Below are 24,815 nucleotides of genomic sequence, written 5' to 3'. Positions count from 1 at the left end.
TATGAGGAAGCCTGGTGATTTTCACCCTTCTCAGTCCTTGAGTGTAGTTTTATAAGTGCAAAAGAAAGAAATGCAACAGACTATATGTACTGTGAGAAGAGAGCAGTTTTGAGATTATTTTGCTATAGAAATGGCACTGGAGGAATTCGTATAACAAGGGCACCCAATATCCATTTAGCAGGTGTCATACAGAACAGACAGAAGTCACAGCACTGTTGCTTATACTATTCAAGTGTGCCTGTGTACAACATCCTGACTTCATTTGCTTATAACTTTTCCAAATTTAACTGTTTGGGTTGAACAGAGCCCATGCCAGGTGTCTGCCTCAGGCTGTTTTCTTCTGTTTAGCTCTATGTTTCTGTTTTAGGGTTTTGACATTTTCAACTACCACCACTCAAACACTTCTGAGAGTAAGACCAAAGAGAAAAAACACTGCTTTGCTTTGTAGAAATGCCTCATCCTTTGAAGCAGAGACATACAGTTTAGCAAGGGAGTAACTGTGTCAGAGATGTGCCTTTTGCTTCCCTGTGAATATTTGCCCCAAACTGGGAGAGTTTGTTACCTTTGAAAAGTCAGTAAGTTTCATACTTACACCAAGTTAGCTAAAGGTTCAGAAACATCTATCTTCACAAACTGTGCATCACTCAGCATGCTGTTGTGTTTCTCAGCTTCTAGAGCTCATCAGACTATGAGACTGCCACTCTCAGAAGAGAGACAGAGCATCCTCCATTCCTCCTTTGCCTCCCACACCCCTGCTGCTGCTGCTGGCAGGATTCTGAGCTGCTCTCAAACAGGGACTGAGCTGGTCCTGCACTGAAGCTAAGGGAGAGAGGGCCAACTTTCCTCTAATTACTGATCCCAAGTACTCTGAGTGCAGATGGAGCCAGGAACCTGGAGCTGAGGGAAGATGGGAAGGCTCCTGGCTCTGGATCTGAGTCCAATGGGGATGCAGTGGCCCAATCCCTGGTTCCCTTCCCTCCCTCCCTCCCTCCCAGCTCTTTCAAAGAGGGTGAGCAGAAGGCTTGGCATACCCGTGTGCAGCCACATGGTTCAGTGAAGGCTGAATCCACCTGGGCCATGCTGGGAAGGGGAATGAGTGTAGAGAGAGAAAGGCTTGATAGGGAAGTCAAAACAGCCTACACAGAAGAAGCAGGAGGAGGGGAGAGATTTGAATCAGGACAAGAGGGTAGAGTGCCAAAGAGTGGTGGGAGGGACCTACAGGCTAAGGAAAAGTGACTGACATGGGGAGAAAGGGAAGGGAGAAAAGGAGAGATTTGGGGTTGGACAGCAGTATTGAGGTGGATGATTAGGATTCACTGAATGTGGAGGCTATAATTGAGTAATTCAAAGACTTAAGACTAGAACTTGATAAAAGTAGTGGGATGTGTCACAGAAACAGGTATGAGGAAGACCCAGAATGGGGCAGAGAGGTAGCATCTGGAAATGACAGGAAGAAAAATGCCCAGTTTGGGGAAATTGTCGCAAAGTGCAAGTGTCTCTTTGGCTCTGGAGTCTGGAACAGTCACCATGACTTCAATTATCACCACCCTCTGCTGTTAACAAGCAGATGTGAAGCCCAGAGGCAAAGTACTTGTCTTCTCCTTCTGAAGTGGCTCATCAGAAGAAAAAACACAGTATTAGGAGGTTGCTTACATGGAAGCATGCCTGTAGGGGAGCTAACAGTTCCAGTACCCTGATAAGATGACATCAGCTCCATATGCCAGACTTTTGCCTTTCAGGTTGCTATCTTTTTGTCAAAGAATATATGCACACAAAAAGTCCTGCATTATGGGAATCGTCTCTGGGTTTCAATGGTGAAGACCCATGAATTAGGAGATGTCAGGCTAAGGTTATCTGTACCACATGTGTATGCACAGTATTGCACAGTATAATTCTTACTTAGTCACACAATCACACACTGTTTTATCCAGAAAACATGATTCTTTTGCATTAAAGTGGATCTAAATTGTGATTGTGAGGTGGGAATATACAGTGACATACACCCCAGCAGTTGTCCTGCATTCTGCATCTGCAGCTGAACCTGGAAGGTGTGTGGGAGGATGGGGGTAAATGCAAGAGGCAGCAGATGTGAAAACAATTCCCTCTTGTTATGGGTTCACTGCTGCCAGGAGGCCCAGAATTTGGCTAGCACTGCTATGACATGTCTGTGAGATAAGTGACTTTCTAAAATGAAACTATTCCCAAGCAGTTATAAATTGTTGGCCTTTATTTTTCTGTGCGACTGCCTCTACATCCCACCTAAGTTGAGATTTATTCACGTGAAAAATGCCCATGCCTAGTATTGAAAGCAATGAGACTTGGACCTGGATATATTGCCTTTGGGGAGAAGAGGAAGGGCTGACAAAATATCCATAGGGACAGCAAGAATCCTGTAGTGCATAGCCCTGCACTCCTTTAAGATCAGCATAAAAAGCAATAAGTCTTTCTTATGTAGCTAAATATATGGTACAATTCTAGTAAAGAAACTGCTTTTACAACTGTTCAAATTCTACAAGGGAAATGGGGCTGTTGATGTAGTAATATATAAGATGACATCAAGTAAATATGTGGCTCTGTCTGCTCCTAATGAAATACTATGCTAGACACTCCTCCCCCAGTTAGGTAATTGTTCAGCTAAAGGATGGGTAATAACATAAATTTTCATAATAATGTCTTCAGACATCTCAAATTAGGGACGTTTTGACTATAATTTCTTTGTGCCTCAGTATAAAATGTGCACAATAATGGACAATATTACTGCTATTGTGAAGGTTATTGTGAAGATAACTATATTAAAGCTTGAAAAGCCCTTAGGAAGTACAGTGATGAGTGTCACAAAAAAACCCTCAAGGAAATAGATTTTCATATTCATATCCACGTTTCAGTAGTGTGCGGTAAGTAGGGTCTGAGGCCACATGCTGCACAGAAAGGGTAAACCAAAATATGGAATAGCTTCTCATTAAGTGGACACCCTTCATCTAGTCCAGCAAGTGAGACAGAGGTCCTGTGGAAAACTGGTAATGTGACTAGAGAATTAAAGGTTGTATCTTACTGCATACACACAATAGGGGTGAAAAGCTCATACCACTACCCTTAATTCTGGCATCTCCTAACTTCTGAAAGCATGACTCTGCAGCCTCAGTAGAGGTGTCTCATTTTTAACAGCATTTTTTAATGTGTAAATGTATCTAAGTTGCTAAAATCATCATCTCCTCATTTCTGATATCAGATTTGTTTTTGTCATGTTTTTCCTTCCCTCCTCCCCTGTTTTTGGAACAGTTTGTCCTGATATGCAAATCTCTGCATCCTGACCTTGAGGAATAGTGGGAGTTTGTATAATTTGGATTAGTGCAGTAACTTTTTGGCCCAGCTGCCAGAAGCATCCCCAGGGGTATTTAACATTCATTCAGAAGATGTGGCTGTTGCTTCACAACTTAAGGTCAGAACAAAAAGCTTCAACTTGCAGCCAAGAGAAGATGCTGCAGCTCTCAGTGGGGAGGCGGCAGCCACAGGTGGCTGGTGCAGCACTGAGCACGCTGCCTTCAGAAATGCTGCAGGGCACAGTCTGGATGGTCTGAGCTGCTTTCTCCTAAACACAGACTGCAGAAACTACTGCCAAATCGAGGCCAGCAAAAGGTAAACTCACAGAATTAAGGTGTGGCAACAGTCCCTTTGGATTCCTCTAACTCAGGCTGCCTGGTAAAGCAGACCACTTCATTACTTTGTTTTTTCTGCCACCTGCTCGTAAATAGACCATAAGATCACTGCTGCTGTTGAGGATTGTTTGTTTCTCCACTTTGGGCACACAGTTCTGAAGCGGAATGAAAAGACTATATAAATCTAGTGCACACACTATATACAGTCAAGCCCAAAGACCACCTGAGAGAAACTAAAAGCAAAGAGATATACAAGAAGGAGGATAAGATTGTAAGATTATATCCTTAAATCCATGGTGAGATACATTAGAAAGAGATATACACCACTTTCTCATTTTCATCTACAGGTGATAAAATGGATTATGTAGCCACAAATTTCCATCATTAACTCCTCATGTGGGAAACAACATCATAGCAGAGCTCACTGAGAACTAATAGGGTGAAATCAAAGCTTCTTTGATATGAAGAGAAGAACTCCAATGTCTATCCTGAGAGATGAAATAAAATCATAGCCCAAAATGACCAATATCAACCAAACCAGTGACAGTGGTGTCATCTAGATGACTGCATCACATAGTTGATGCTCATGAGGGTGCAAGCCATAGCTGCACTTAGAAATGCAGTGTACCATAGGCTTCTAAAGTTGTTGAAGAGATGGAAATACAGTTGACCAGGACAAAACAAAAACTCATTGAAGGTGTAAGCCAAATTTGGCTGGTAGCAGCAGTAGAAAAGCAGTTTTGCCAGATTTGGGTCATTGAAACAATACTGGTATGTCATCCTGGGAGTGGGGCTCCACCACCAGCATCCACATTTGTTCTGAGCCTGCCTCTGTGCCTCCAGCACACCCTCCAGCATTGATAGATGGAGGAAGAAGACTTGAGGGGATCAACCAGTTCCAATTCTTTCTCCCTGCTTCTATGCAACCCTGCCAGCAGAACCAGCTGGCTACTGCCATGGTCCTTCTTCAGAAAGCTTGCAGACTGCTGCTTTGAACTGAACTGGAGGTGACCAGGCATGGAGCTGCAGCTGTGGCTGTGATCCCTGAGCCCCTCTCTCCCTTGCAGCCCTCTGAGAGCGTCGAACCTCCTCTGGCAACTGCTGCCTTAGGACATGGGCTGCCTTGCTTAGAGACAGTTCTGGAAGTGGCTCTTCCATTCACCTATCTTTTTCCAAGAGGGAAATGGATCCAGTGCCTACTGTAACTGGGTTCAGAGGTCCTGAGAGCTTCACCCTGGACTGGTTGATAATAGATCCTCCCTTCCATGCCTGCAGCTGCCCTCCCTGCTAAAGAAGTGGGAGATGAAGGCACACGGAGACAGCTGTACCCATCACATGCTACCTGAAACTGTGCTCTTCTGGCATCAGACAAGCTCAGCATTACTGGTTACTGAAGCAGTCAAGTACTGGGGGAGTGAGGTGAAAAATATATCACTTTCCCAGTTTGATCAACATTTTTTTTGTCTCTGTAGCATTTCAACAATAGCAACGCTGCATTAATGCACATACAGCACCTGTTGGCTCTAAAAAATCTTAATGAAAAATTATATTGCATATAACACCTGGATACAGGGGAGAGAGAAGAGTTTAATTATATGAGGACCAGCAGAGACATAGTACAGTCCAAAGTCAGATACAATGTGCTATTGAGACTATTTGGGAGACTCTGTAGCCATGTGGATTTATTTGCTTTGCTGCTCCACTGGGAAACAGATTCACAGTGTGTCATGCAATGCTGGTCCCCAGTCTATCTGGCAGATCTGGCAGATTCCCCAGTGACATGCTGGGGAATCCCTAATGAACACTACACAAGAGGGAGGCAAACATGATCAGAAAAGAGAAACTTTTTAGCTTCTGACCTGTAAGAAAGTAGAAGCCTGGTTGTCTTAAGGACATGCTTACACAACAGCTACAACCCACTGGGACATGACACCAAATAAAATACAGCTGAGCATTCAATGTCAGTTGAAAATCAGAAACCATTGCAACTATAATTTCATATAACTAAAAGCACAAGGGAATCCTTCTCCTCCTCTATACACATGACAATGAATTACTTATTGATGGGTTCAATAAAGTCTGACTCTAAAAGATGCAAAATATCTAATATACTCAGTATCTCAAGATACTCAGTTATTAACTATATACGTTCCCTTTGTTATACAAAGAAAAGCAACAGCTTTATAGCACATTAGAAGAACTCAAAGGCAATAAAAGTGTGCATGTCTTTTTTGCTAATGTTTTATATAACAGGTTTCAAGCTTTCCAAGGATGTATAAAAAGTCATTCAACCAGCTCTGCAGAAATAATGCTGTTAGTTGGAGCAACAATATCAGACATATTGTTTCTGTGTCCCTCTAAGGTCTGATTAAGAGCAACCAAGGTGGTTTTGCTCCTTCTACTTACTTGAACTCAGTATTGTTGTTAGGTGGATCTGTATGTCCAAGTACAACCTGTCACTAGGTCCTGTGAGTTCAGTGTGCCATGTAGCTAAAGGTAAGATATAGATAGGCATAAAATTTGTCTTAAGGCAACACTTTACCTAGTGATGGCAAACTAAGGTTTATCTTTTTTTTTTTTTTTTTCCTTTAACTCACATGGCTGCATTTATGAATTGCATGCAATTCTGTCTCTTAGAAAACAACTGAACCAGATTCAATCTCATCTCAGATTTTTCACTTTTAGATAAAACCTATGTAACAACACTCATTTCAAAACAAATTTCTGCAATAAAATAATATATACCAGAGAATTGCTGTGGAGAGTTGCAATTATCTGAATGTCATCATTACTGTTGTATCAACATACATCACTGCAATATAATCTTAAGCAATGCAGCACTCATCAGGCATACACCCTATAACAATAAATCCTATCACAGACTGATTATAGCAGAATCTGTGAAAAGTTCTCCTTGGAACTGAGGATGAAAATATCAAAGACTTGTAAACAATTTCCAGCTTTTCTTATCCCCAGAATTCCACAGGTTTTGTGCACTTGTGCTGGGTATGGTGGTTTCAGTGGGCAGTGTGTGAAAATGCTATGTCTGCTTTTGGAGAACTACTTTGTTATGTCAGGCAAATACCTCCCCTGCAAAAGAAGGGTCTCAGTGTCACACGTGTGGCACGTACCTACTGTCAGGGTTAAAAGGGAAGAGTGTGACAAATGAGAAGCTTTTTCAGCTAATTCCTTTTGTGTGTAGTCATCTCAGAGCCAAGAGGCTCCAGCTGGGACTGATGCCTTATTATGCTAGAAGCTCTACCAATTCAGACAGCATCCTTCCCTGAGCACCTTAGGGGCTAAGCACACAATCAGACAACCAGTGAAAGCAAAGAACTACAGTTGTTCCTTTTCAGCAAATGAGGAATTGAGTCACATAGCTAAAAAAAGGGCCCAGCCCTCAGCCAATATGAATTGGCACAATAGGACTCAGGTCAGCACAAATACACCAAGTTACAGCAGCTGAAGCAAACCCTGGAGTCTATACTGCCTGAGACAAATATAATGCATCCAAGTAAGATTTAAACATCTGCAACCAGTGTGAAGGATGAAATGTACTTAAAATACTGTGCTTCACATGTCTTGTTAGACAAAATCCACACCATACAATAGTGGTACAGCAAATCAAACTAGACAAGCACAGAATGAACACACTGCAGTATAAACCAGACTAGTCATTAAAATGTAGTGTATACAATGTGCAACACCAACCTTTTCTCAGGGGAAAATAATTTTGCTTGTAATTTTCTTAGTCCCAAAGTAACTGAAAGAGTTGAAGAAATAAACAGTACTTTACAAAGGAATGTTTCAAGGATTTTCAAAAATAATTTATACATTCAGGTGTATCTTGAAAATATTCTACAAAAACTTTTGAGTTTTAAACACACATAACAATGATGCACTTTTCTCCCCTCATTATCCTTTCACATAAACAGAAACACTTCCATCAAACTCAAAGCTGTTTCTTTACAAAATAAAAGCAGTGGATTTCAAATGCATTATTTTATTCTCTGATCTACACGTACAGTACATTTCCATGCTCTTTCCCTTGTCCACAGAAAACACCACCATGAGGGTCCACATAGCTGTTCTGCAGAACCTCATTTCCCTGCCAGGGGTGTGACAGGGACAATGTGGGACACAAATCATCTCTAGCTTCTTGTTCTGGAGCTGTCAAATAAGCCATTTCCAGAAGCACACTAACTTGTTCCTCTCAGTACACAGGAGTGAGGAAATAATCCACTCCCCTAATAATAGTCACAGGCAGAAGAGAGAGGAAAGCTAAGAAAAAAACAGATGTCTGGTGGGACAGACAAAAGTGGAGATGAGGACAGCTACAGTTCTGTGTTCAAAATAAAAAGCAGAAACATTTGATACCCCTCAAGCCAATGATTCTCAGGGAAATAAACCAAAGAACTTTGGGACTGAGAAATTCAATGCAGTTTCAAATCCATGAGTAGCAGCTGTGAAGACAGACTCAAGAAAAAGGGATCATTTTAGAATGGGCAAGAAAGACCTCGAAAGAAACACCAGGGTGCCAATAATGCATGATAAGCATTAGCACCTTGTTGGTTAAACCATGATTAGGAATGTACTCACTCTGTCACTTGGATTCATAGCAATCATAAATCAAACCAAGCTCTAGAGCAAGAGTTGTTCCCCTCTAGTCCTTCCAATTCACTTTTATGTTTCAGGATTATTTTTGAACGTTTTATATCAGTGAAGATAAGGAAAATCTTCCTGATACATAAAAGGAAGAGGATGTAGAAAGAACAAAAGAAGAGGTGAAAGTTCTTATGCGACAGACAGTTCAGGAAAGAAAAGAAAGAAAGGTTTCTCTCAAAGTGACCTCACTTGAACTTGTCCCCTTCTCCTTTAGAGATCTGCAGGCCATGGGAGGTAAAGTATCACAGAGCCAACGCTCACAGTAGGGTTCTTCAGCAAACATTGCACAATTAGCTGAGTACAAGTGTGTGTTCAAATTGCTTACCCATTTTGGTAATGGTGTTTGACAGGCATGTCTAAAATCTGCTAATGAAGTGCAATGTGCTCTCAGCAGAATGAAACACTCCACATAATAGCTGAAAAAAGCAGCCCAGAGTATATGGCTCCTGCCTGTAGAACCTTGCCATATGGTCGTGGCTGGGGACAGCAGTAATGGAGCTGGATCTGCCATCAGATTTATAAAAGGTGAATTCTTGTCTGTCCTGAGTCCTCTAAAACACTTGCCACTGGTCACCTGTCCTCATGGCTGGGTAGGTACCCATCTTGGAAGGGCAAGTAGTACCTGAATAAAAAACCCACAGTAACCCCTCACATAAAGAAATCCTGCATGTCAGACACGCTGCAGAAATCCTTTGCTGACTCTACTAACACAGATGTTTCTCATGGGTTTTGACTTTTATTTATTATTGTGTTTTCAGAAGTTACAAAACCCAGCAAAGGTAGATGGAAAGTACCTTGACATTCAAATGCTCACTTCTTCAAAAGTTATTGTGCTGAAGAGGGGAGGATTTTAGAAGGACATTTTCATTCAGTGTTCGGTAACTTCCTCAGGAACAAACTATACATCAGTATTTTTTGCTGTTGCTTGTTAAGAAACAAAAAAATTTATATGTGTCTTCCGAATCAAATGTACAGCTGAGAGGACATACTCTGACAGGAATGAAAAATTATTTTATGCATCCAGCTTTGGCTATCAACACAAAAACATTTATTGTTTATCTGTTTAAAAAGAAAAACTTCTATCTCTATATTCTCCATAAAGCTTAAATTAGGATTCTCCTCTCATTTATTTGTATATGTGCAAATTCTTTCAAATTACTGAGTGTAAATCCAGTTAAAAGTTACAATCAAATTACATTTGCAAAGTTAAATGGATTAAAAAAAAATACAAAAACCAAACAAAAAACAACAACAAAAAAACCCGCACAAAAAACACAACCAAAAAAGCCCTCTAAAAATCAAGTCTTTACACACTATATGTAGACAAGCCTGAATTTCTAGTCCATCTTTAACTATTGAAGCAAATTCTTAGTTCTATGCACTTTATGTTGTGGGTGGTGTTTTTCAATATGCTCACACATTGTACTAGATTTTAATCAAAACAGCCTCTCCATCAGTGTAAAACTGAAACTAAATGGAACTGTCCCCACTTTATGTATTTGCTAACAAGACCAGAGTCTGTTCCATTATGCTGATAATGTTTCTGTGCTACTGTTTAACAATGGCACATAAAAGCCATTAGTAACATTAAAAAGTAGGTAAATTAACCACTTTTTTTTTTAATCTTTTTTTTTAATTTTTTTCCCCCCTCAGGGAATTTCAAAGAACTAAAGCAAAAAACACAGAACAGCCTAAATACAGATTTTCTTCAATCTCTTAACCTTCTAATTATCTTATTAAAACTCTACCAAAGCCAGAAGACCAGGCATTGTGCAGAAAACAACACCACCAAAAACAAGTGACAGGCCATCCATTATATGTTAAAACACTTACATGCTAAAACAATTTACAAAGAACTATACTGTGAAAAATACTTATGAAAAATGATTATATATATAAAAAAAAATCTGTCTGCTGATATCCTAATACCTACATAGGCAGAGGTCCAGCACTAGTCATAAGAAATATTGTTAATTATCTTCTAGTTACCGGATTCCTTCTAGTTACCAGATGGACACAATTCTATTGTCTTTGTTTAAATGAGTATTGTCACTGGTATTGATAAGATTATTTTGCTAGTTTGGTTAAAGATTTACATCCAAGAGCTTTCCCTAAGAATCTTAGACAGAGGCACTTCCTGGCTTCTCTTTATTCCATTCAGCTGCTACAGAATTTCTGCAGTTTATTGAAGAATAAATTTTTCCTTTTGGAATCAAGAGTATTTTCAGGTAGCTTTTAAATCACTCAGACATTGTATCTGATTGTACTGTCAGATAAAAAGTTGCAGTAAACCATAAGAGGTACAAGAATCTACACCATGGGGCTTGCAAAGTGCTCAGCTAGGTAGCTGTGGTGTGCAGCTCCCCTGTGATGCTCAAATACTCCATGGTCTTTCAGAAGTTTGGAGAAATCTGTAAATGCTCACAAACAATGCTACAGAGGTAAAAAAAAAATCATCTTCCCTGGACACATATTAGTTTAATATGTGTTTATACTTTTTATAAGTTTAATAATCCTGTCACCACAGGCCTCTAACCATTAGCAAAGTCACTAAGAACAAGACACCAAAAAAACCCCAAACCCAAACCAAAAAGCACCAATAGCAGACCCCAAAAATGAGCAATATATAGACTAATGCATGAGTTACTGTCTACTTGCTGCCATAGAGGTATTCCAAATGTGAGATTATAGTCCAATTTTGTATATTTATATAAAATTAATTTACAATTAACAATTGCAATTAACAATTTAACAAAGTAACAAATTTAATTAACAATTTTCCTAATTCATTCTCAGGAAAGGTATTTAAATATGTGTATTTTTCTTTAAAGTAGTAAAAAAGTTACATTAATACCATTACTACACGATAGCATTACTATATATCCAGCTATCCTAAGTGTGGTCTTCCACTCAGTTTGAAACCAAGGCTAAAAATTACAGTGATTCCCATGTACAGCAGGGAATGCTATAGATGCCAGAAATATATACATCATAGAGTCAATGAATCATTAAGGTTGATTCAAGATCATTGAGTCCAACCATAATACAACTACCACAACCACTAAAACAAATCGTGAAGTGCCACAGCAAAATGCTTCTTAAATGCCTCCAGGGATGGTGACTCCACCACCTCCCTGGGCAGCCCATTCCAAATCCTCATCACTTTTTCAATAAAGAATTTTTTCCTAATATCTAACCTAAACCTCCCCTGGCACAACCTAAACCCATTTCTCACTTCCTATTGCTAGCTTCTTGGGAGAGGAGACCAACACTGGCCTCTCTACAACCTCCTTTCAGGTAGTTGCAGAGAGCAATCAGATCTCACCTGATCTTTCTCCAGACTGAATAACCCCACTTCCCACAGTTGCTCCTCATATCACATTCCCTCCAAACCCCTCACCAGCCTCGTAGCTCTTCTCTGGACATGCTCCAGGATCTAAATGTGGCACCAGGAACTGAACAAAACGCTCAACCTCACCAGGACTGAGTACAGGGGCACAATCACTTCCCTACTCCTGCTTGACACATTGGTTTCGATACAGGCCAGGATGCCACTGGTGTTCTTGCCCACTTGGCCACATTGATGGCTCATGTTCAGCTGGCTGCCCACCAGTACTCCCACCAGGCTGCTTTTCAGACACTCTTACCCTTGTATGTACACATACAATACAAAATATGTATACATAGTGAAAATTACTATCTTCATCACCTGCATACTGTGGATAAAAATACCAAACATGTAGATTTTTACTTTGTTATTTTAAGTAAGCACCATCTCATAAAATCAACTAATGCTCACCTGTGTTGGACTGAATTTGATTTTTTGTTTTTCAGAAAGAAAGTGTGCATTTTCTGCTTTACAAAAATCAGTGTTTGTATTTATATTGGACAAAATGTCTTGACAGCCATGACTGTCCAGACCTCTGTGCTCCCTCACAACCAGCCTAAAATGGGCACTGATACTATGTCCTCGATCAAGTGACACTTAAATTCCTTTCAAACTGTGGCCAGGAAGCAGTGGGAGAACTGGAGATCAATCACCCTGCCTGCAAGAGTCAGACATGCTCTAAAAAAAGTCTCATTGATAAAACACTAACAGGGAATGCTCCTTTGGCCCACTGACCAGGTGTGGAAATAGCTGAGCAGGATCCTTGCAGAGCTGTGGACTGGAGTGATGGCACCATCATAACCATTCTTTTGAGTCTGCCTTAAGGGATGGTTCTTCTTATCTTGTCTTTATTCTCCATGGAGTTAAACATGGACCCCTAGGGCCTGCTGCATGTCATTCTACTGTAGATATTTTAAAGCATCCCAACTTTACCTCAATCTCACCGTTGAATATAAGGGCAGAGTGATTAAAATCAGATGGAAATATACCCAGAGCAGCCATCTAAAACAGGCATTTGAGGTTTCTTTTTCTTACTCCAAGGAGGGTGGATGTGAACTGTGTCACAGGGAGGTTGGCAGGAGAGGGAGGAACACAGCTTGAGCCAGAAGCATGACACACTATCCATGAGGTCCTGTTGTAGTCCTGTAACCTTCTCCATGATCTCTTTACTCAGATTAAGAACTTAAGAAGTCAAAACTTTCACATTTACATTTCAGATACAGTTCTCTGTCTTCTGTTCTGTCTCTCATCTGTGCTTTTCCCCTTGATCTGTTCCCTGATTTTTTAGTGAATCACTCAACCCTTTGCACACTACAAGGAGAGTGGGGCTGGGACACAGCCAGGGTTTGTTGTAGAATAGAAACCAAAGCTAAAAAGTACACATAACCTTCAGCATCACTCATGTGTAAGTGTATAAGGTTCAGCTGTCCATACTTTCCTCTTCACATGTCAGTCGGGTTCTGTCTAATTGAAGAAAGGCAGCTCTTCAGGGCAAGGACTGCTCAGTCATTTATTTCTTATTTGTACACTACATAGGGCTTAACTAAATAGAAAATATTATTATTGCTATTTCTTAATAATGAAGAATATTAATAGTTAATAATAAGAATAATATAGCGGCAAAACTGTCCTACAGTTCTGTGATTATTTTTCCCAGCATTGAGAATGGGTTTCCAAACTCAGTTGTTTTTTTTCTTGTTGCTAAACTTAGTACTAATGCTGACATTCAGAGGGACAGAAAATGCCTGTACTCAAAATTTAGATGAGTCTTCATCTTTGCTTTTAGGTAGCAACAGCCTCAACCAGAAATTGTTTAATACTAAGCATGGGGTTTTTTTCTTTTCTTTTTTTTTTTTTTTCAAATTTTACCAATTTGTTGTTAGATCTTGTTAATTTAGGAAAAAAACTATAAAAAAGACAACAGTACTAAAAAGAATTTCTAGAAACATGTAATTCTACAGCATTTGGTGTCTCAGCTTGACTTTACTGAAGTTGCAATGCAATGATGCTAGAACTAAACTGTAAATATAACATGCCAATTTAGTTGCACCATCCAAATAACTTTAAATAAATAAATTATTCCACCATACAAACATCAGTCATAGTGTAGTTCAAAAGAGGCTCTTGCTTTGTGTTGTAAAAATTTGAAACAGTACCTGGGCCACCCAGGCTTTTTCAAATAAAATTCTTCCCTATATTCGCAACTCCAAGGCCAAATATGGGAATTTCATTTTTCAAAGTTGAAAGGAGGATTTAACATTTGGTATAAAGACAACTCTGTTTCTCTGCCCTGCAGATAATACCAAATTCAGTATAGCTTGATATGTCATGTATTTCCATTCACACTTTCATTACAGCCCTGTGAAGTGCAATAATTTATTATGCATTCTCTTGAATGTTTTTGAAACAGTAAACAAAATGTAAAATACAAAGGGAGTAAAAATAAAGCAAGAGAAACCTTACTAGAAAAATGATGTTCCATTTTTACTCCTCCTTGTTCTTACCCTGAACAGCAGCAAGCATTGAACAGTGGTGGACAGTGCAAAAATAAAACTCAACTATGGGACTTTATGCAGCTTTAATGTCCTAGTGCAGCAATGATAAATTCTGAGTGTCACCACTATATTGTCACTTAAAGTGACACATATATACAGTGTCACCTATATAATGTCACTTCTATGATAACTCCTCAAGCAATAGTTAACTTGTTAAAGGGAACTGAGTGTCTTGGGAATAGTCTTTGCCAGCAGAGTTGGTTGGCAATGTTTTGAAGAGAAAGGACTTTTAAAATTGTTTGCTAAACTTCAGCTCAGCAATCTAACATGTCTAGGACTAACACCTAAAGCCACTCAGGCCTTTGATGCTCCTTTTCCTTGCCTCAGCCCAAATGACCTAATTCTTCACAGAGCACAGGCAAGTTATTCACATAAGGCTTGAATCACAGACAAATGCAAAGCGTTCAGTAGAGCCTCACATGAAGGAGGTTTTTGGCCACATATTTGTGACCCAGATTCCATTCTTCACAGCTAGATTCAAAGGAGGAGACATCAGGCAGACAACAGGGAATCATCTCCCTGGTTAACTTTGCTGGCAGAAGACATTGCAGTACAAGGAGCTGTCATCAAAGTGGAGATCTTCATGTGGAAGTGGAATCTTAATAGCAAATACTAATTTTCACCTATTAAAATGCTATATTATGTGTATGCTCAATATTTTAAATGCTTGAAATATTTCTTTCCTGTTTGACTGAATTTCTCTCATCTTCCTAACAGAAGCTTTGAATTTACAAAAGAACTCCCTTCCCTTACACTGCTGTTTTGCAGAAAACACCTTCTAATTTGGAAAGTCATGCAGTTCTTCCCCAGTAGCCTAAGAAGAGAAATCAGCAATGTTTTCACATAAATAAAATAAATAAAAGACCAGCAGGCTTTTTGCAAAAAGTCATCAAGAATGCTGTCATAAAATGCCTCTGTAACAGCAACTGCAGACTAAACCTTTGTGTACTTTTAGCTAAACACCATTTGCTCTGGAAGAAATAGAGTGACCAGGCAGCCTCAGCAGCTTGAATGAAACATTAGGAAAGTGTACCTGCATGACAATAAGAAGGTCAAACACCAAGATGAAAGAAGCCAAGAAGGCTCTTGAGACCTCATCACTTGGCAGAAATCCACGATTCAGCTTGTCCCAGCTGATCCAGTCAGTAGTGATGACAAGCACAACTACGGAGGTCAGAGTAAACAGAACTGTCCTGTAACAGGAAAAAAAAATTAGTTCAGAGAGAATATGATAGTAATGAAGATGCATCATTCTATTTCATCTGTCTTCTAACTAGTGCTTTATCAGTACTTTTCCCCTGATGAAAAGAGATTGAAGAAAATTAAGTGTACAAACAAATCATTTAATTCAAAATAGGAAAGCAGTCAGCTGCATCCTTCATAAAAAGACATTTAGTACTGAACATGTTGCAAAATTAGGTTGGGGTGTATCACTCTTGGTTTTCATTCCGTATTTTTCACTGAATATGCAAATCAATTAAGTGGAATTGGAAAAAATAAACTACAATTATGTACCTAGGACCATATGATCCAGGCCAAATTCAAATGTACAGTATTTTAGAAAACATTTTCTAAGGCACCAAAGGCAGTAGAATCTCTGAAAAGTCTTCTGTCAGCTGTAGGAGCCACAGGGCACTAACTGTGAAGTCTAATTTTTGATAGAAGCACATCTGCATGAGAGAAAATTTCATTTTGCTAAATTAATTTTTAATAAATTCTGGGGCTTGTAGAAACATTTTGCTTTGTGTCTTTTAAGTTCTTTGTACAAGTTTTCAACATACCTTATGGCATTTCTGAGAAGTCAACAACGAGTGAATTACAGAAGTAATAGAGCCTCCATATGAATGCTATGAGAATTCCAGAACACACATTTGCCTAATTCATACAATTTTGCAATATGGTATTAAGAAAACACCATTCTAAGCTATCCCCCTAAACCAGATCTGCATAATGATTTCCAGCCTCACTTTGGTGATATTGTTGAGTTGGCAGCAATGACTGATTGAATTCCTGGTTCCATGGAAGTGGGCAAATTTAGCTGGTGATTTGAGGAGAAACAAAGCTTCTCCTGGTAGCTATAGCTGTCAGTAAATCTGTGCTATAATAGTGACATATCAACATCAGGATGCACACACGCTGCTAAATAATTGTGACAGGGTGGAGTTTTTTTATACAGCAATAAAGTCTCATTATTTTCAGCTACCAGGGGCTGCAAAACAGTGAAGAATATTTCCCATGACACTTCCAAATGGGGAAATGTTCAGAAGAGTAAAAGAAAAATCTGCACACTGGTAGTGACAGGCTACCAGTTGGTAGGTTCCTTTTTTCATACATCAGCTTTGGCTCTGTCTCTGTAGGAAGGCAAAACAAATATGCACATAAACAGGAGTGTACACACTTGGACTCCTAAGTATTATTCTTCTGTGGCATGGGTTGCACTTCTTCACAATGTAATGAGACACAAAATTACTTGATTGCTACCACTTTTACATTTGAACATTTATTTTTATTCTTAATACATGAATTCAGTTGTATTCTACATATCATTGTGGTTGGCACCATAACAATATCCCTGTCCCTTGAATCTATTACCAGCATCTGGGTCAGAAAGAAATGAATGAGGCTTATTAGATTTAATTAGACCTAAACAATATTCAAGCCTGCTTATTCCCAAAACATTTGCTTTACTACCATCTCAACTTTCAGTACCTGAACCTTTCAGTGCCCCACTTTGGCACATACCCAGCATGGTAGACTTAGGAAAGGCAATTCATTACTGTACTTCTCTCATGCATATAGTCTCTTGAGACCTACTGAGGGGGTTTTCCCCACCTATTTCACCTTCATCCCTGAAATTCACTTGTAAATGTTCCCACTTTAGCTGATAAGTTCTTCAGAAATAATACATCTCTCTGTGCTTGTCTGCCAGCCAGTGTAGGCTGCCCTGGCCACTGAGCACACTGATTTTCCTTGTCCTCTTTCTGAGGAGCCCACAGCCCCAGGTGTACAGACAGTTTAGAACTGTAATTTAAGTCTGTGTAGTTTGCCATGGGAATCATGTACCCAGAAGTTATGCTCAACAATATTCTGCCTCTGTCTTCTTGAATTATGCATTTGAATTTTGGAGCAAGAGTTCAAAGCATGGAAGGTCAGAATTTGGCATGTGTGCAAGGAAAGGCAGACATTTTTATGCATCCTTCATTGGCATGCATGCAAAGACCAATTTGTGTGCTCAAGCCCTGATTTCCTTGAGGAAATGCATATGCACTTAAAAAACTGCTTCGTTATTCATTCTGAAATGTCCAATAGGAAGGGAAGGGAGCAGAAAGTGGGCTGCTAATAGAATAAGAAAATATGAAACCAATACTGAGGTTAGAAATATTTTTTTAAATTATTGCATTAAACAGCATAATTAGCATTCAGTTGTATTTTTGACCTATGATACTGTGACACAGCAAAATATTCAATGCATTATTTTGGAGTTATTATAAACTGACTTTATCTAGGTTAGAGTTCAGTTTACTTCCCGTGACAGTACAGCATTGCCCTATTCTCCTGGGAATTAGAAGAAGCTGAGGAATTAATTTAAATTGGCAAAACTGGTATCAGATGAACCAATGTGATCTAACCTGCAATATTTAGGCTGCTGTAGTTTGTCCTTTATTCTGCAATGCTAATTTCTGAGAAGAAGATCTGTCATCAAACTATTCAAAACATTGCCAGCAGGACGTCTCCCTCTAGCTTATAGAAGGGCTATGAGGGGAAAGATGAGAGAGGATTGACTCTTCTCAGTACCAGATATTAAGAAATGCAACTTATTTTCACAGAGGAAATACACTTTTATATTTCTTTTCTAATTCTACCTTGCTGTATTGAACGATTATGTGCCCTGGGCACCTGTTCAGCTACAATAACATACATTTTACAACCTAGCCCATAATCTTCAAGACACAAAGTTGCTATGAAGGATAAAAATAAAACACATCTGCAAAAAACACTGTCCAGGCCAACTGCACACTGAGAAGTTAAAATTATCAGGTAGGTCTGGAAAAGTCAGTAGTGTGCTTATCATACCAGTGATGATAACCCCTTAGTTCTACAATGAACTGAAGAAAAGCTTGAAGAGAGAAATTTTTTACTGCCAGGAATCACTCAAGAAGCAGGTAATCTTTTTAGACTGTATATCATCTTTGATAGCTAGGACTGAGTTTGGCCTTGGCCAAACCAAGTCACTCATGCCAAACTGAATCCACATGGCTGCTCGCATTTGCCAACACATTAATTTGTACTCATACACTTAGCAAGGTCAAAACCAGATGTCTGCCTTCTGCAACTTTGTGAAACATGGGTTTTTTGACCACAAGCTTTGACCAAGCTGACGAACCACTTAGCATCTATCACCCAGCACATGATACACTCAAAGAAGTTTTGGACAATAGTGGCCAGAGGCGTGAGCAAGATTTTGTCACTGGCTATGGTTTAAGATAATCCCTCATGCAGACAGGGTCATAACCCCAACCTTGCAGTCTCCATCATGGAGAAATACCATTTCTGGCAGAGAAACATGATTGTGACAATTCATTTTTTTCAACATGAGTACAATCAATAGCAAGTACAGAATTCACATGGAGTGGGCAATCTTCAGCAGACTATGCCAAGAACTCGATATTACTTCACTTAAATGTCTCCATGCTTCCATCCTAGTGTTCAAGAAAGCAGCCGACTTCATCTTAAGTGTGGATATCCCAACCTCAATGAGTTATTTGGAAAGCATTTAGAGGCAGGAAAATTCAGAGCTGGTGTGTTATGACACCAGTCATACATTCTAATTACAGATGTCACCTATACCTTAACTCTCTTGAACCTCACAAAGTCTGAGATGGTGGTCACATATGCATCTTCAGTGGAGGTCATAATTATGTGATTAGAATAAAGTTGTCACTACAGCATAATGCAGACCCTGGTGGATTAACATGTTTGACTGATATGCTTAGAAAACAGAGCATCTTTGATTTGGGGCAGTCCAGTAGCCAGGTACTGCACTGTAGGCAGTGCTGCATATTCCCTGCTGTTGCTGGGGAATATCCATGAACAAACAGTAGGTCCAATAGTCCATAAACAAAGTGTAATGAAAAAAAAAATAACCTGGACACAAATACCAAAGACACAAAACTAATGCACTAATTCCACCACACCAAGTAAAAGTACCAGAAGCAGAGTAGGGCCAGTTGAAGTCAAGACAAACCCTAGAAAACAAAACTAGAGCACTATGCATTTGGGTTAGAAGTGCCCTATTTCAGCAGATAATACTGTGCCAGGGTGACCTGCCTTCATCCACTCCAAATTACTGATAGGCTGGGATTTCCTAAAAAACCTTTTCCTGAAGTAATTGATCCAGTTCTGCAAGGACCTACATTTTTTTGAAGGATTCTTTGCCAGAAACTTTTCCCAGCAGATGTTTCAATTCCTTGCCCTAGCTGAGCAGCACGTAACTCTTCTCCCTTTGTCTTGTACCTGCAAAATCCTGAGCTTATGAACTGCAAGTTCTTTATAAATGGGATGAGCCCAAATTTGTCTGTGTAGAAGAGAAAAAGACACTGGCAATGAAGTTTTTGTTTTTGGAATGTGTAACTTCATTCAGATAAACCAAGAAATAAAGACCTTCTCTCATCAGAAGCCATCAATTCGGGAACTACTTCTCAAAGAGGGTGGCAAGGAACATCACAGTTGAGCCTAAATAACTAAGTGTGCAGACTGTCTGCCATATGTGAGTTTTCAGTCTGTCTGCCTAGAGGGACATCCCAGCCCTGCCATCTGAAATGCCTCTGACACCACCCAATGCCTGTGAAGTCCTTGTCTTGAGAAAGCACTGTGTGCCAGAGCAGCAGATGGATTTCTCCTAAACATGAAGTCAGGCTCTGAAGGAAAGGCTGTGAGAGCCTGGGTCAGAAAGGGAGAGAAAGGGAACACTCATCCTTTGCAGTCTGCTACAGGTAGTGTCAAGTGGTGATGAAAACTTAAGTAATATTTTCTGGCTTTATTTCAGGTGGGGCACATCAGTTAGTTTTGCTTTAATTCCAAAATAACAGCACTGCCAGCAGCCTTCTTGGTAAGAGCTTTCCCTGGCTGTATCTGTAATCTGCCCATGCAAAGTGCTCACATTCTAATCACTCAGTAACATTATGGGCCATGTCAAAAGCACTTCAAACTGCTTGCCTGTACTGCTTTACTAAATGAAGATGATAAGCATGAAGTTACGGACATTCCTAGAGGTCTTGGCTGAGAGAAGACACAATGTTCTGCAGTGATATTAGGTCCTGGCTTCTTTGGGACAACCTATTCTGCTGTTTTGTGTGTCTTGCCTCCTACCTCAGGAACTCCCTAGGCAGAGTCCAGGAGGCCCTGACTCATCATCTTGCAGCCCCAGTGTAGCACCACAAAACCATTTCTATCACATTCCCTCCAGACCAAGCCAGAAGTGTCTTGAACTCCATACAATCACATCTTCAGAAAATAGTTTGTGTTATTTGCCTGTACTGTGTTGAAAATTGACCAAAACAGAATTTGGCCCTGGAAAGATAAGGACAAGCTAAGAAACGTATACAGGTTCACAGAACATTTAATGTTGGAAACAAGAACTGTTCCAAATCTGATTTTTCTGATTCTTCATGTCCAAACCATTAGGAAAAAATGTACCAAACCCAAATTCTGGTCTATGAAGGGACCTCATGTCTCAAATTGTCATTTCTTACTGCTCAGATATCAAACACAATTCTTTGTGCAGCTATACATAAGAGGAAGATAATGCTACCTTCAATTTATCAGTGACTTAGAGCTATTTATAATTTTCTTCCGCCTTGTGTGACCCTCTGCCAAATCTTTTATCAAGCTGCAGCTTTGATGATCAGATAGCAAGACTTCTGCTAAGACTGACAGAAGAGATGAAAGACAAGCTTTGGCTATTTGTCTCATCTTCATTTGGTCTTTTATGCAAGGCAAAAAACAGTATCTTGACCTTTGACTACACCTTTTAAAAAAAAAAATCCTACCTGTACTTAGTCAAAAGTAGCTCTTCGATTTGCATGACTGGTAGAACTTTCAATCACTTTCACACAGAATTGCCACTAAGCTGAGTTATTTAAAAACTGTTAAGCATCACAAATGAGGTATTGCTTAGTACTATGTACATCTGGGACAGAAAGACACATTAATAAAGAAATGAGATCATAAGGTCTGTGCTCCTATTTCTATTAATTAAGGAAATGACCACATATACTTAATAAAATATATAATATATATGTGAACATACTAAATAAAGAAAATTAACTAGTATATACTGTAGTTATATTTAAACTGAGCAAAACCACCTGGCAATTAATCAGTAATCATCAAACCTTTCAGCTTCAGGTGGTGCTATAGGAAACAGAAATGCAATTCTAATCAATGTTTTATAAATAATTATTTATGTTTTCAGTGACTGTGGTTTATAATGTCAGCTTTTCATTAACTTGCCAGAATAGTTAAAAGCACCCTGTGAAATGCTTTCCAGTCCTCAGGAAAGAAAGATCATCCATCAAGTTAAATACTTTCCATAATTTTTTAGTCCCCGAATCAGCACTGGCCAAACATACCATCCCATAGTGTATAATAACTATAAAGAACAATGCCACTGCAGATGTTCATATGCAAATGCCAACACTTTTTCTTTCAGCTGCTTTAATTAAGACGGGTTCTGTGATTAAATCTGTCAAAAATAGCAACTCTATAAGCATTTAAAATAAAATATTTAGTCAGCCTGTTGCTCGGTGTCAGCACCACTTCTGCAATTAAGCAAGTGTAAGGGACACATGACACATGCTGCTGAAAAGCATCTGGGTTCTTTGGAGCAGCATGGTTTCAAACCTCCTGGTGGCCGTGGCTCTCCTGCCAGTGCTGGGGAAGTGCTCTGAAGGGAGGTAGAGCAAAGATGTGAGAGCTCTGCCTTTATCAGCAGCTCCTGCAGGGCAAGGAGGCAGCAGGGTGTCACAGAGTGTCACAGCTGATGGTGAGGACCCTGCAGTGTTTGCACCTTGTGGGCTGAGCTGAGCACCCATCTGTAGCTGCAGCTTACTGGGTGAGATCCCAGAGAGCATCCATCCTTCACTGAAGATGAACCTGGACCAGATCCCACTTTTGCACCCCAAGGCCAATCCTTGCCATGAACCAAAGGGCAGGTGGAGAGATGACTGGGAGATTCACTTCAGAATTGCACTAAAGAACTGTTCATATGGACACACTCTAGAAGTCACAAGCAATAAATATCTAGGAATATTTGGAAAATTAATTACTCTGGATCTCTTTTATTAAAATATTGTGTGTGCTTTCCTGATGGGGAAAAATATGTGGTAGAGATATGGAATAATACTATTGCCAGATTTCAGAGCAGCACCTTCCCCACAGCATGCTCCACAGGCATAAATAAGTGGAAGAAAGTAAATTAATGTAGATTACTACCAAAAAAGACTTAATTATCTCTAGTTAAATACCAATTAGAAGAAAATTAGTTTCAATTCAAACTTTTAATTCCATTATCTCTTAAAAAAACTTGTCACAAAATACTGTATTTCTACCATCTATCCAACAGAAGGAAGTAATGAGCAGGTAATTCAGGTAATTCAGTATTTGCCAGTAACTGGCAGTTTTGAAATATCTGTTCTGAAATCACAAGCTCTGCCATACTCTGTTTCAGAAAGGGAATAGCAAAGGAAACTTTATCTTGGTGCAGGCTTATAAATGCTCATCATTAGCAGGTATTGCACAGCCTGAGAATTCAGCATTTCCAGATATTTCTTCCAGTCTATGCTTGTTGTTGTTCTCCCTTGTGAACTGAAGAAACCAGATACCACATAGTCTGAAGAATGCTCTGTGTTTGGCAAAACTATAATTGTCTATCCTGCCTTTTTATGAATTCATTTTTCTTAGAAAAATAATAAAAAAAAAGTGTTTGCAAATGTAAACAGCATGATTTTATTTTTGCCAGTTATATCAGTTTGTCAAAGAAAAGATATTACCTCTTCCAAAAACCTTGCTTTACTTCTATCCTTTGACTGCAACAGCTGCCATTTTATTAGAATGTATCAATATGATTCCAGAGCTATTTGGGGTTTTTTGCACAAAGATTTGTATAAAGTCTGAAATTATATTTATGTTAATGCACAGAGGAAACATTTTAGTATGTTTCATGTAATAAAATGAATAAGATTAGGTAATGTAATCACATGGTGAAATATTAGAATTCTAGAGAGCATCAATTTTTTATTATAGGTAGAAGCATCTTTGAGTTTTCTTTTGACACACCATTAATTTACTAAAATGAAAGTGTTATCTATTTCAAACAGCAGCTCATTTAAATTAAACTCATCAGGCATAAGCTTTAAGTTTCAAATGCCATTTCCTATCTGTGACACAGAAAAGGAAAAACAGTTTAAAAAGGTTTGTCATCTGGCTTGTAAGAAACATTTTCAATCAACACCTATCATATGCAAGGCGGTATAGGACTCACATGAATTATATCCAAGGAACTCTACTCCATGTTCAACTTCCAAAGTTCGAAGTTAATTACTTAACTCTGGTAGAGAGAATTTTGAAAAAGCCCACAATTCTAGATAAAGTAAAGGAAAGCCATTTTTCTGGTTCAGTTTCAGGAGCATACATCACTTAACTGTGTCAACAGAATGGGTGGTGGAAGACAGCTGACTCGAGAAACAGCAGAAACAAGATTTTCAAAAATGTTTTGAGAGCATCAAATATGCCTCAGGATACACTCGCCTGGCAATTTTTCAGTGCAAATGGTTTATAGTCAGGCTAAGGACAGTTCAGCAACACGTGGAACTTTCCTGTGAAAGGGCTGGGTTTTGTAATGTGAGGGAAGCTGTGTCAGAGCTGGGCATCACTCCTGCTGTGGTTGAGGAGGAAGAAGGTAGAGCAGCCTCTCAGCTGCAGGAGATGAGGCAAATGAGGGGCCAATACCTCTGCTGTGTCATTCAGACCAGGTGTTTGTCTATCAGTCTTTAAGAGATGATCTGAACGCTTTAATAACCAGGCTTTTAGATGCTACACTTCATGTGTTTGGCTTCCCATGTTTCTAGCATCCCAGTACCTGTCACAGAAGCTGGTTATGAGGAGAAATATTCTTGGTCTCCTTTTCTCATAAGGACACAGTGAAATCTTAAATTCCCTGCAGTGCAGACAGGAAAAGCTTTTGAAACAGAAAAAAAACCCATGTCTTTACATTTATAAGGCAATTCCCATTTCAAATGCATTTAGATGGTAATTGAAATGCTACTTTAAGAGACTTAGGGTTTTCAGATGTATAGCAGGAGATAGAGGTATATCCCAACTCCTCCTTGATTTTCCCAAGTTGAAACATGCTATTAAATTCTAATTTTAGAAAGTAAGATCCCAAATGTGGATTTAAAACTACATTTTCAAGCCTACCTTTGATCTGGTTCATATGTACTTCTAGATAGTTGATTTAAGACAAATTGATTTTCAGAAGTCTCAATTAACAAC

The 24,815-nt window shown here is 39.3% G+C and overlaps 1 protein-coding gene across 1 annotated transcript in view; it reads right to left on the bottom strand.

Moving 5' to 3' along the window:
- TMEM117 (transmembrane protein 117) overlaps positions 1–24,815 on the bottom strand; it is a 202,746-nt gene that overhangs the window by 24,321 nt on the left and 153,610 nt on the right. The window contains exon 6 of the mRNA XM_030454385.1: positions 15,298–15,457. Within this exon, the coding sequence (XP_030310245.1) occupies positions 15,298–15,457 (160 nt within the window). The remainder of the gene's footprint in view (positions 1–15,297; positions 15,458–24,815) is intronic.

Source organism: Calypte anna, chromosome 1 (genome assembly GCF_003957555.1).
Source record: "Calypte anna isolate BGI_N300 chromosome 1, bCalAnn1_v1.p, whole genome shotgun sequence".
NCBI lineage: Eukaryota > Metazoa > Chordata > Aves > Apodiformes > Trochilidae > Calypte > Calypte anna.
Note: the sequence above shows the minus strand (reverse complement) of the source record. Positions and strands in the feature narration are given on the sequence as shown.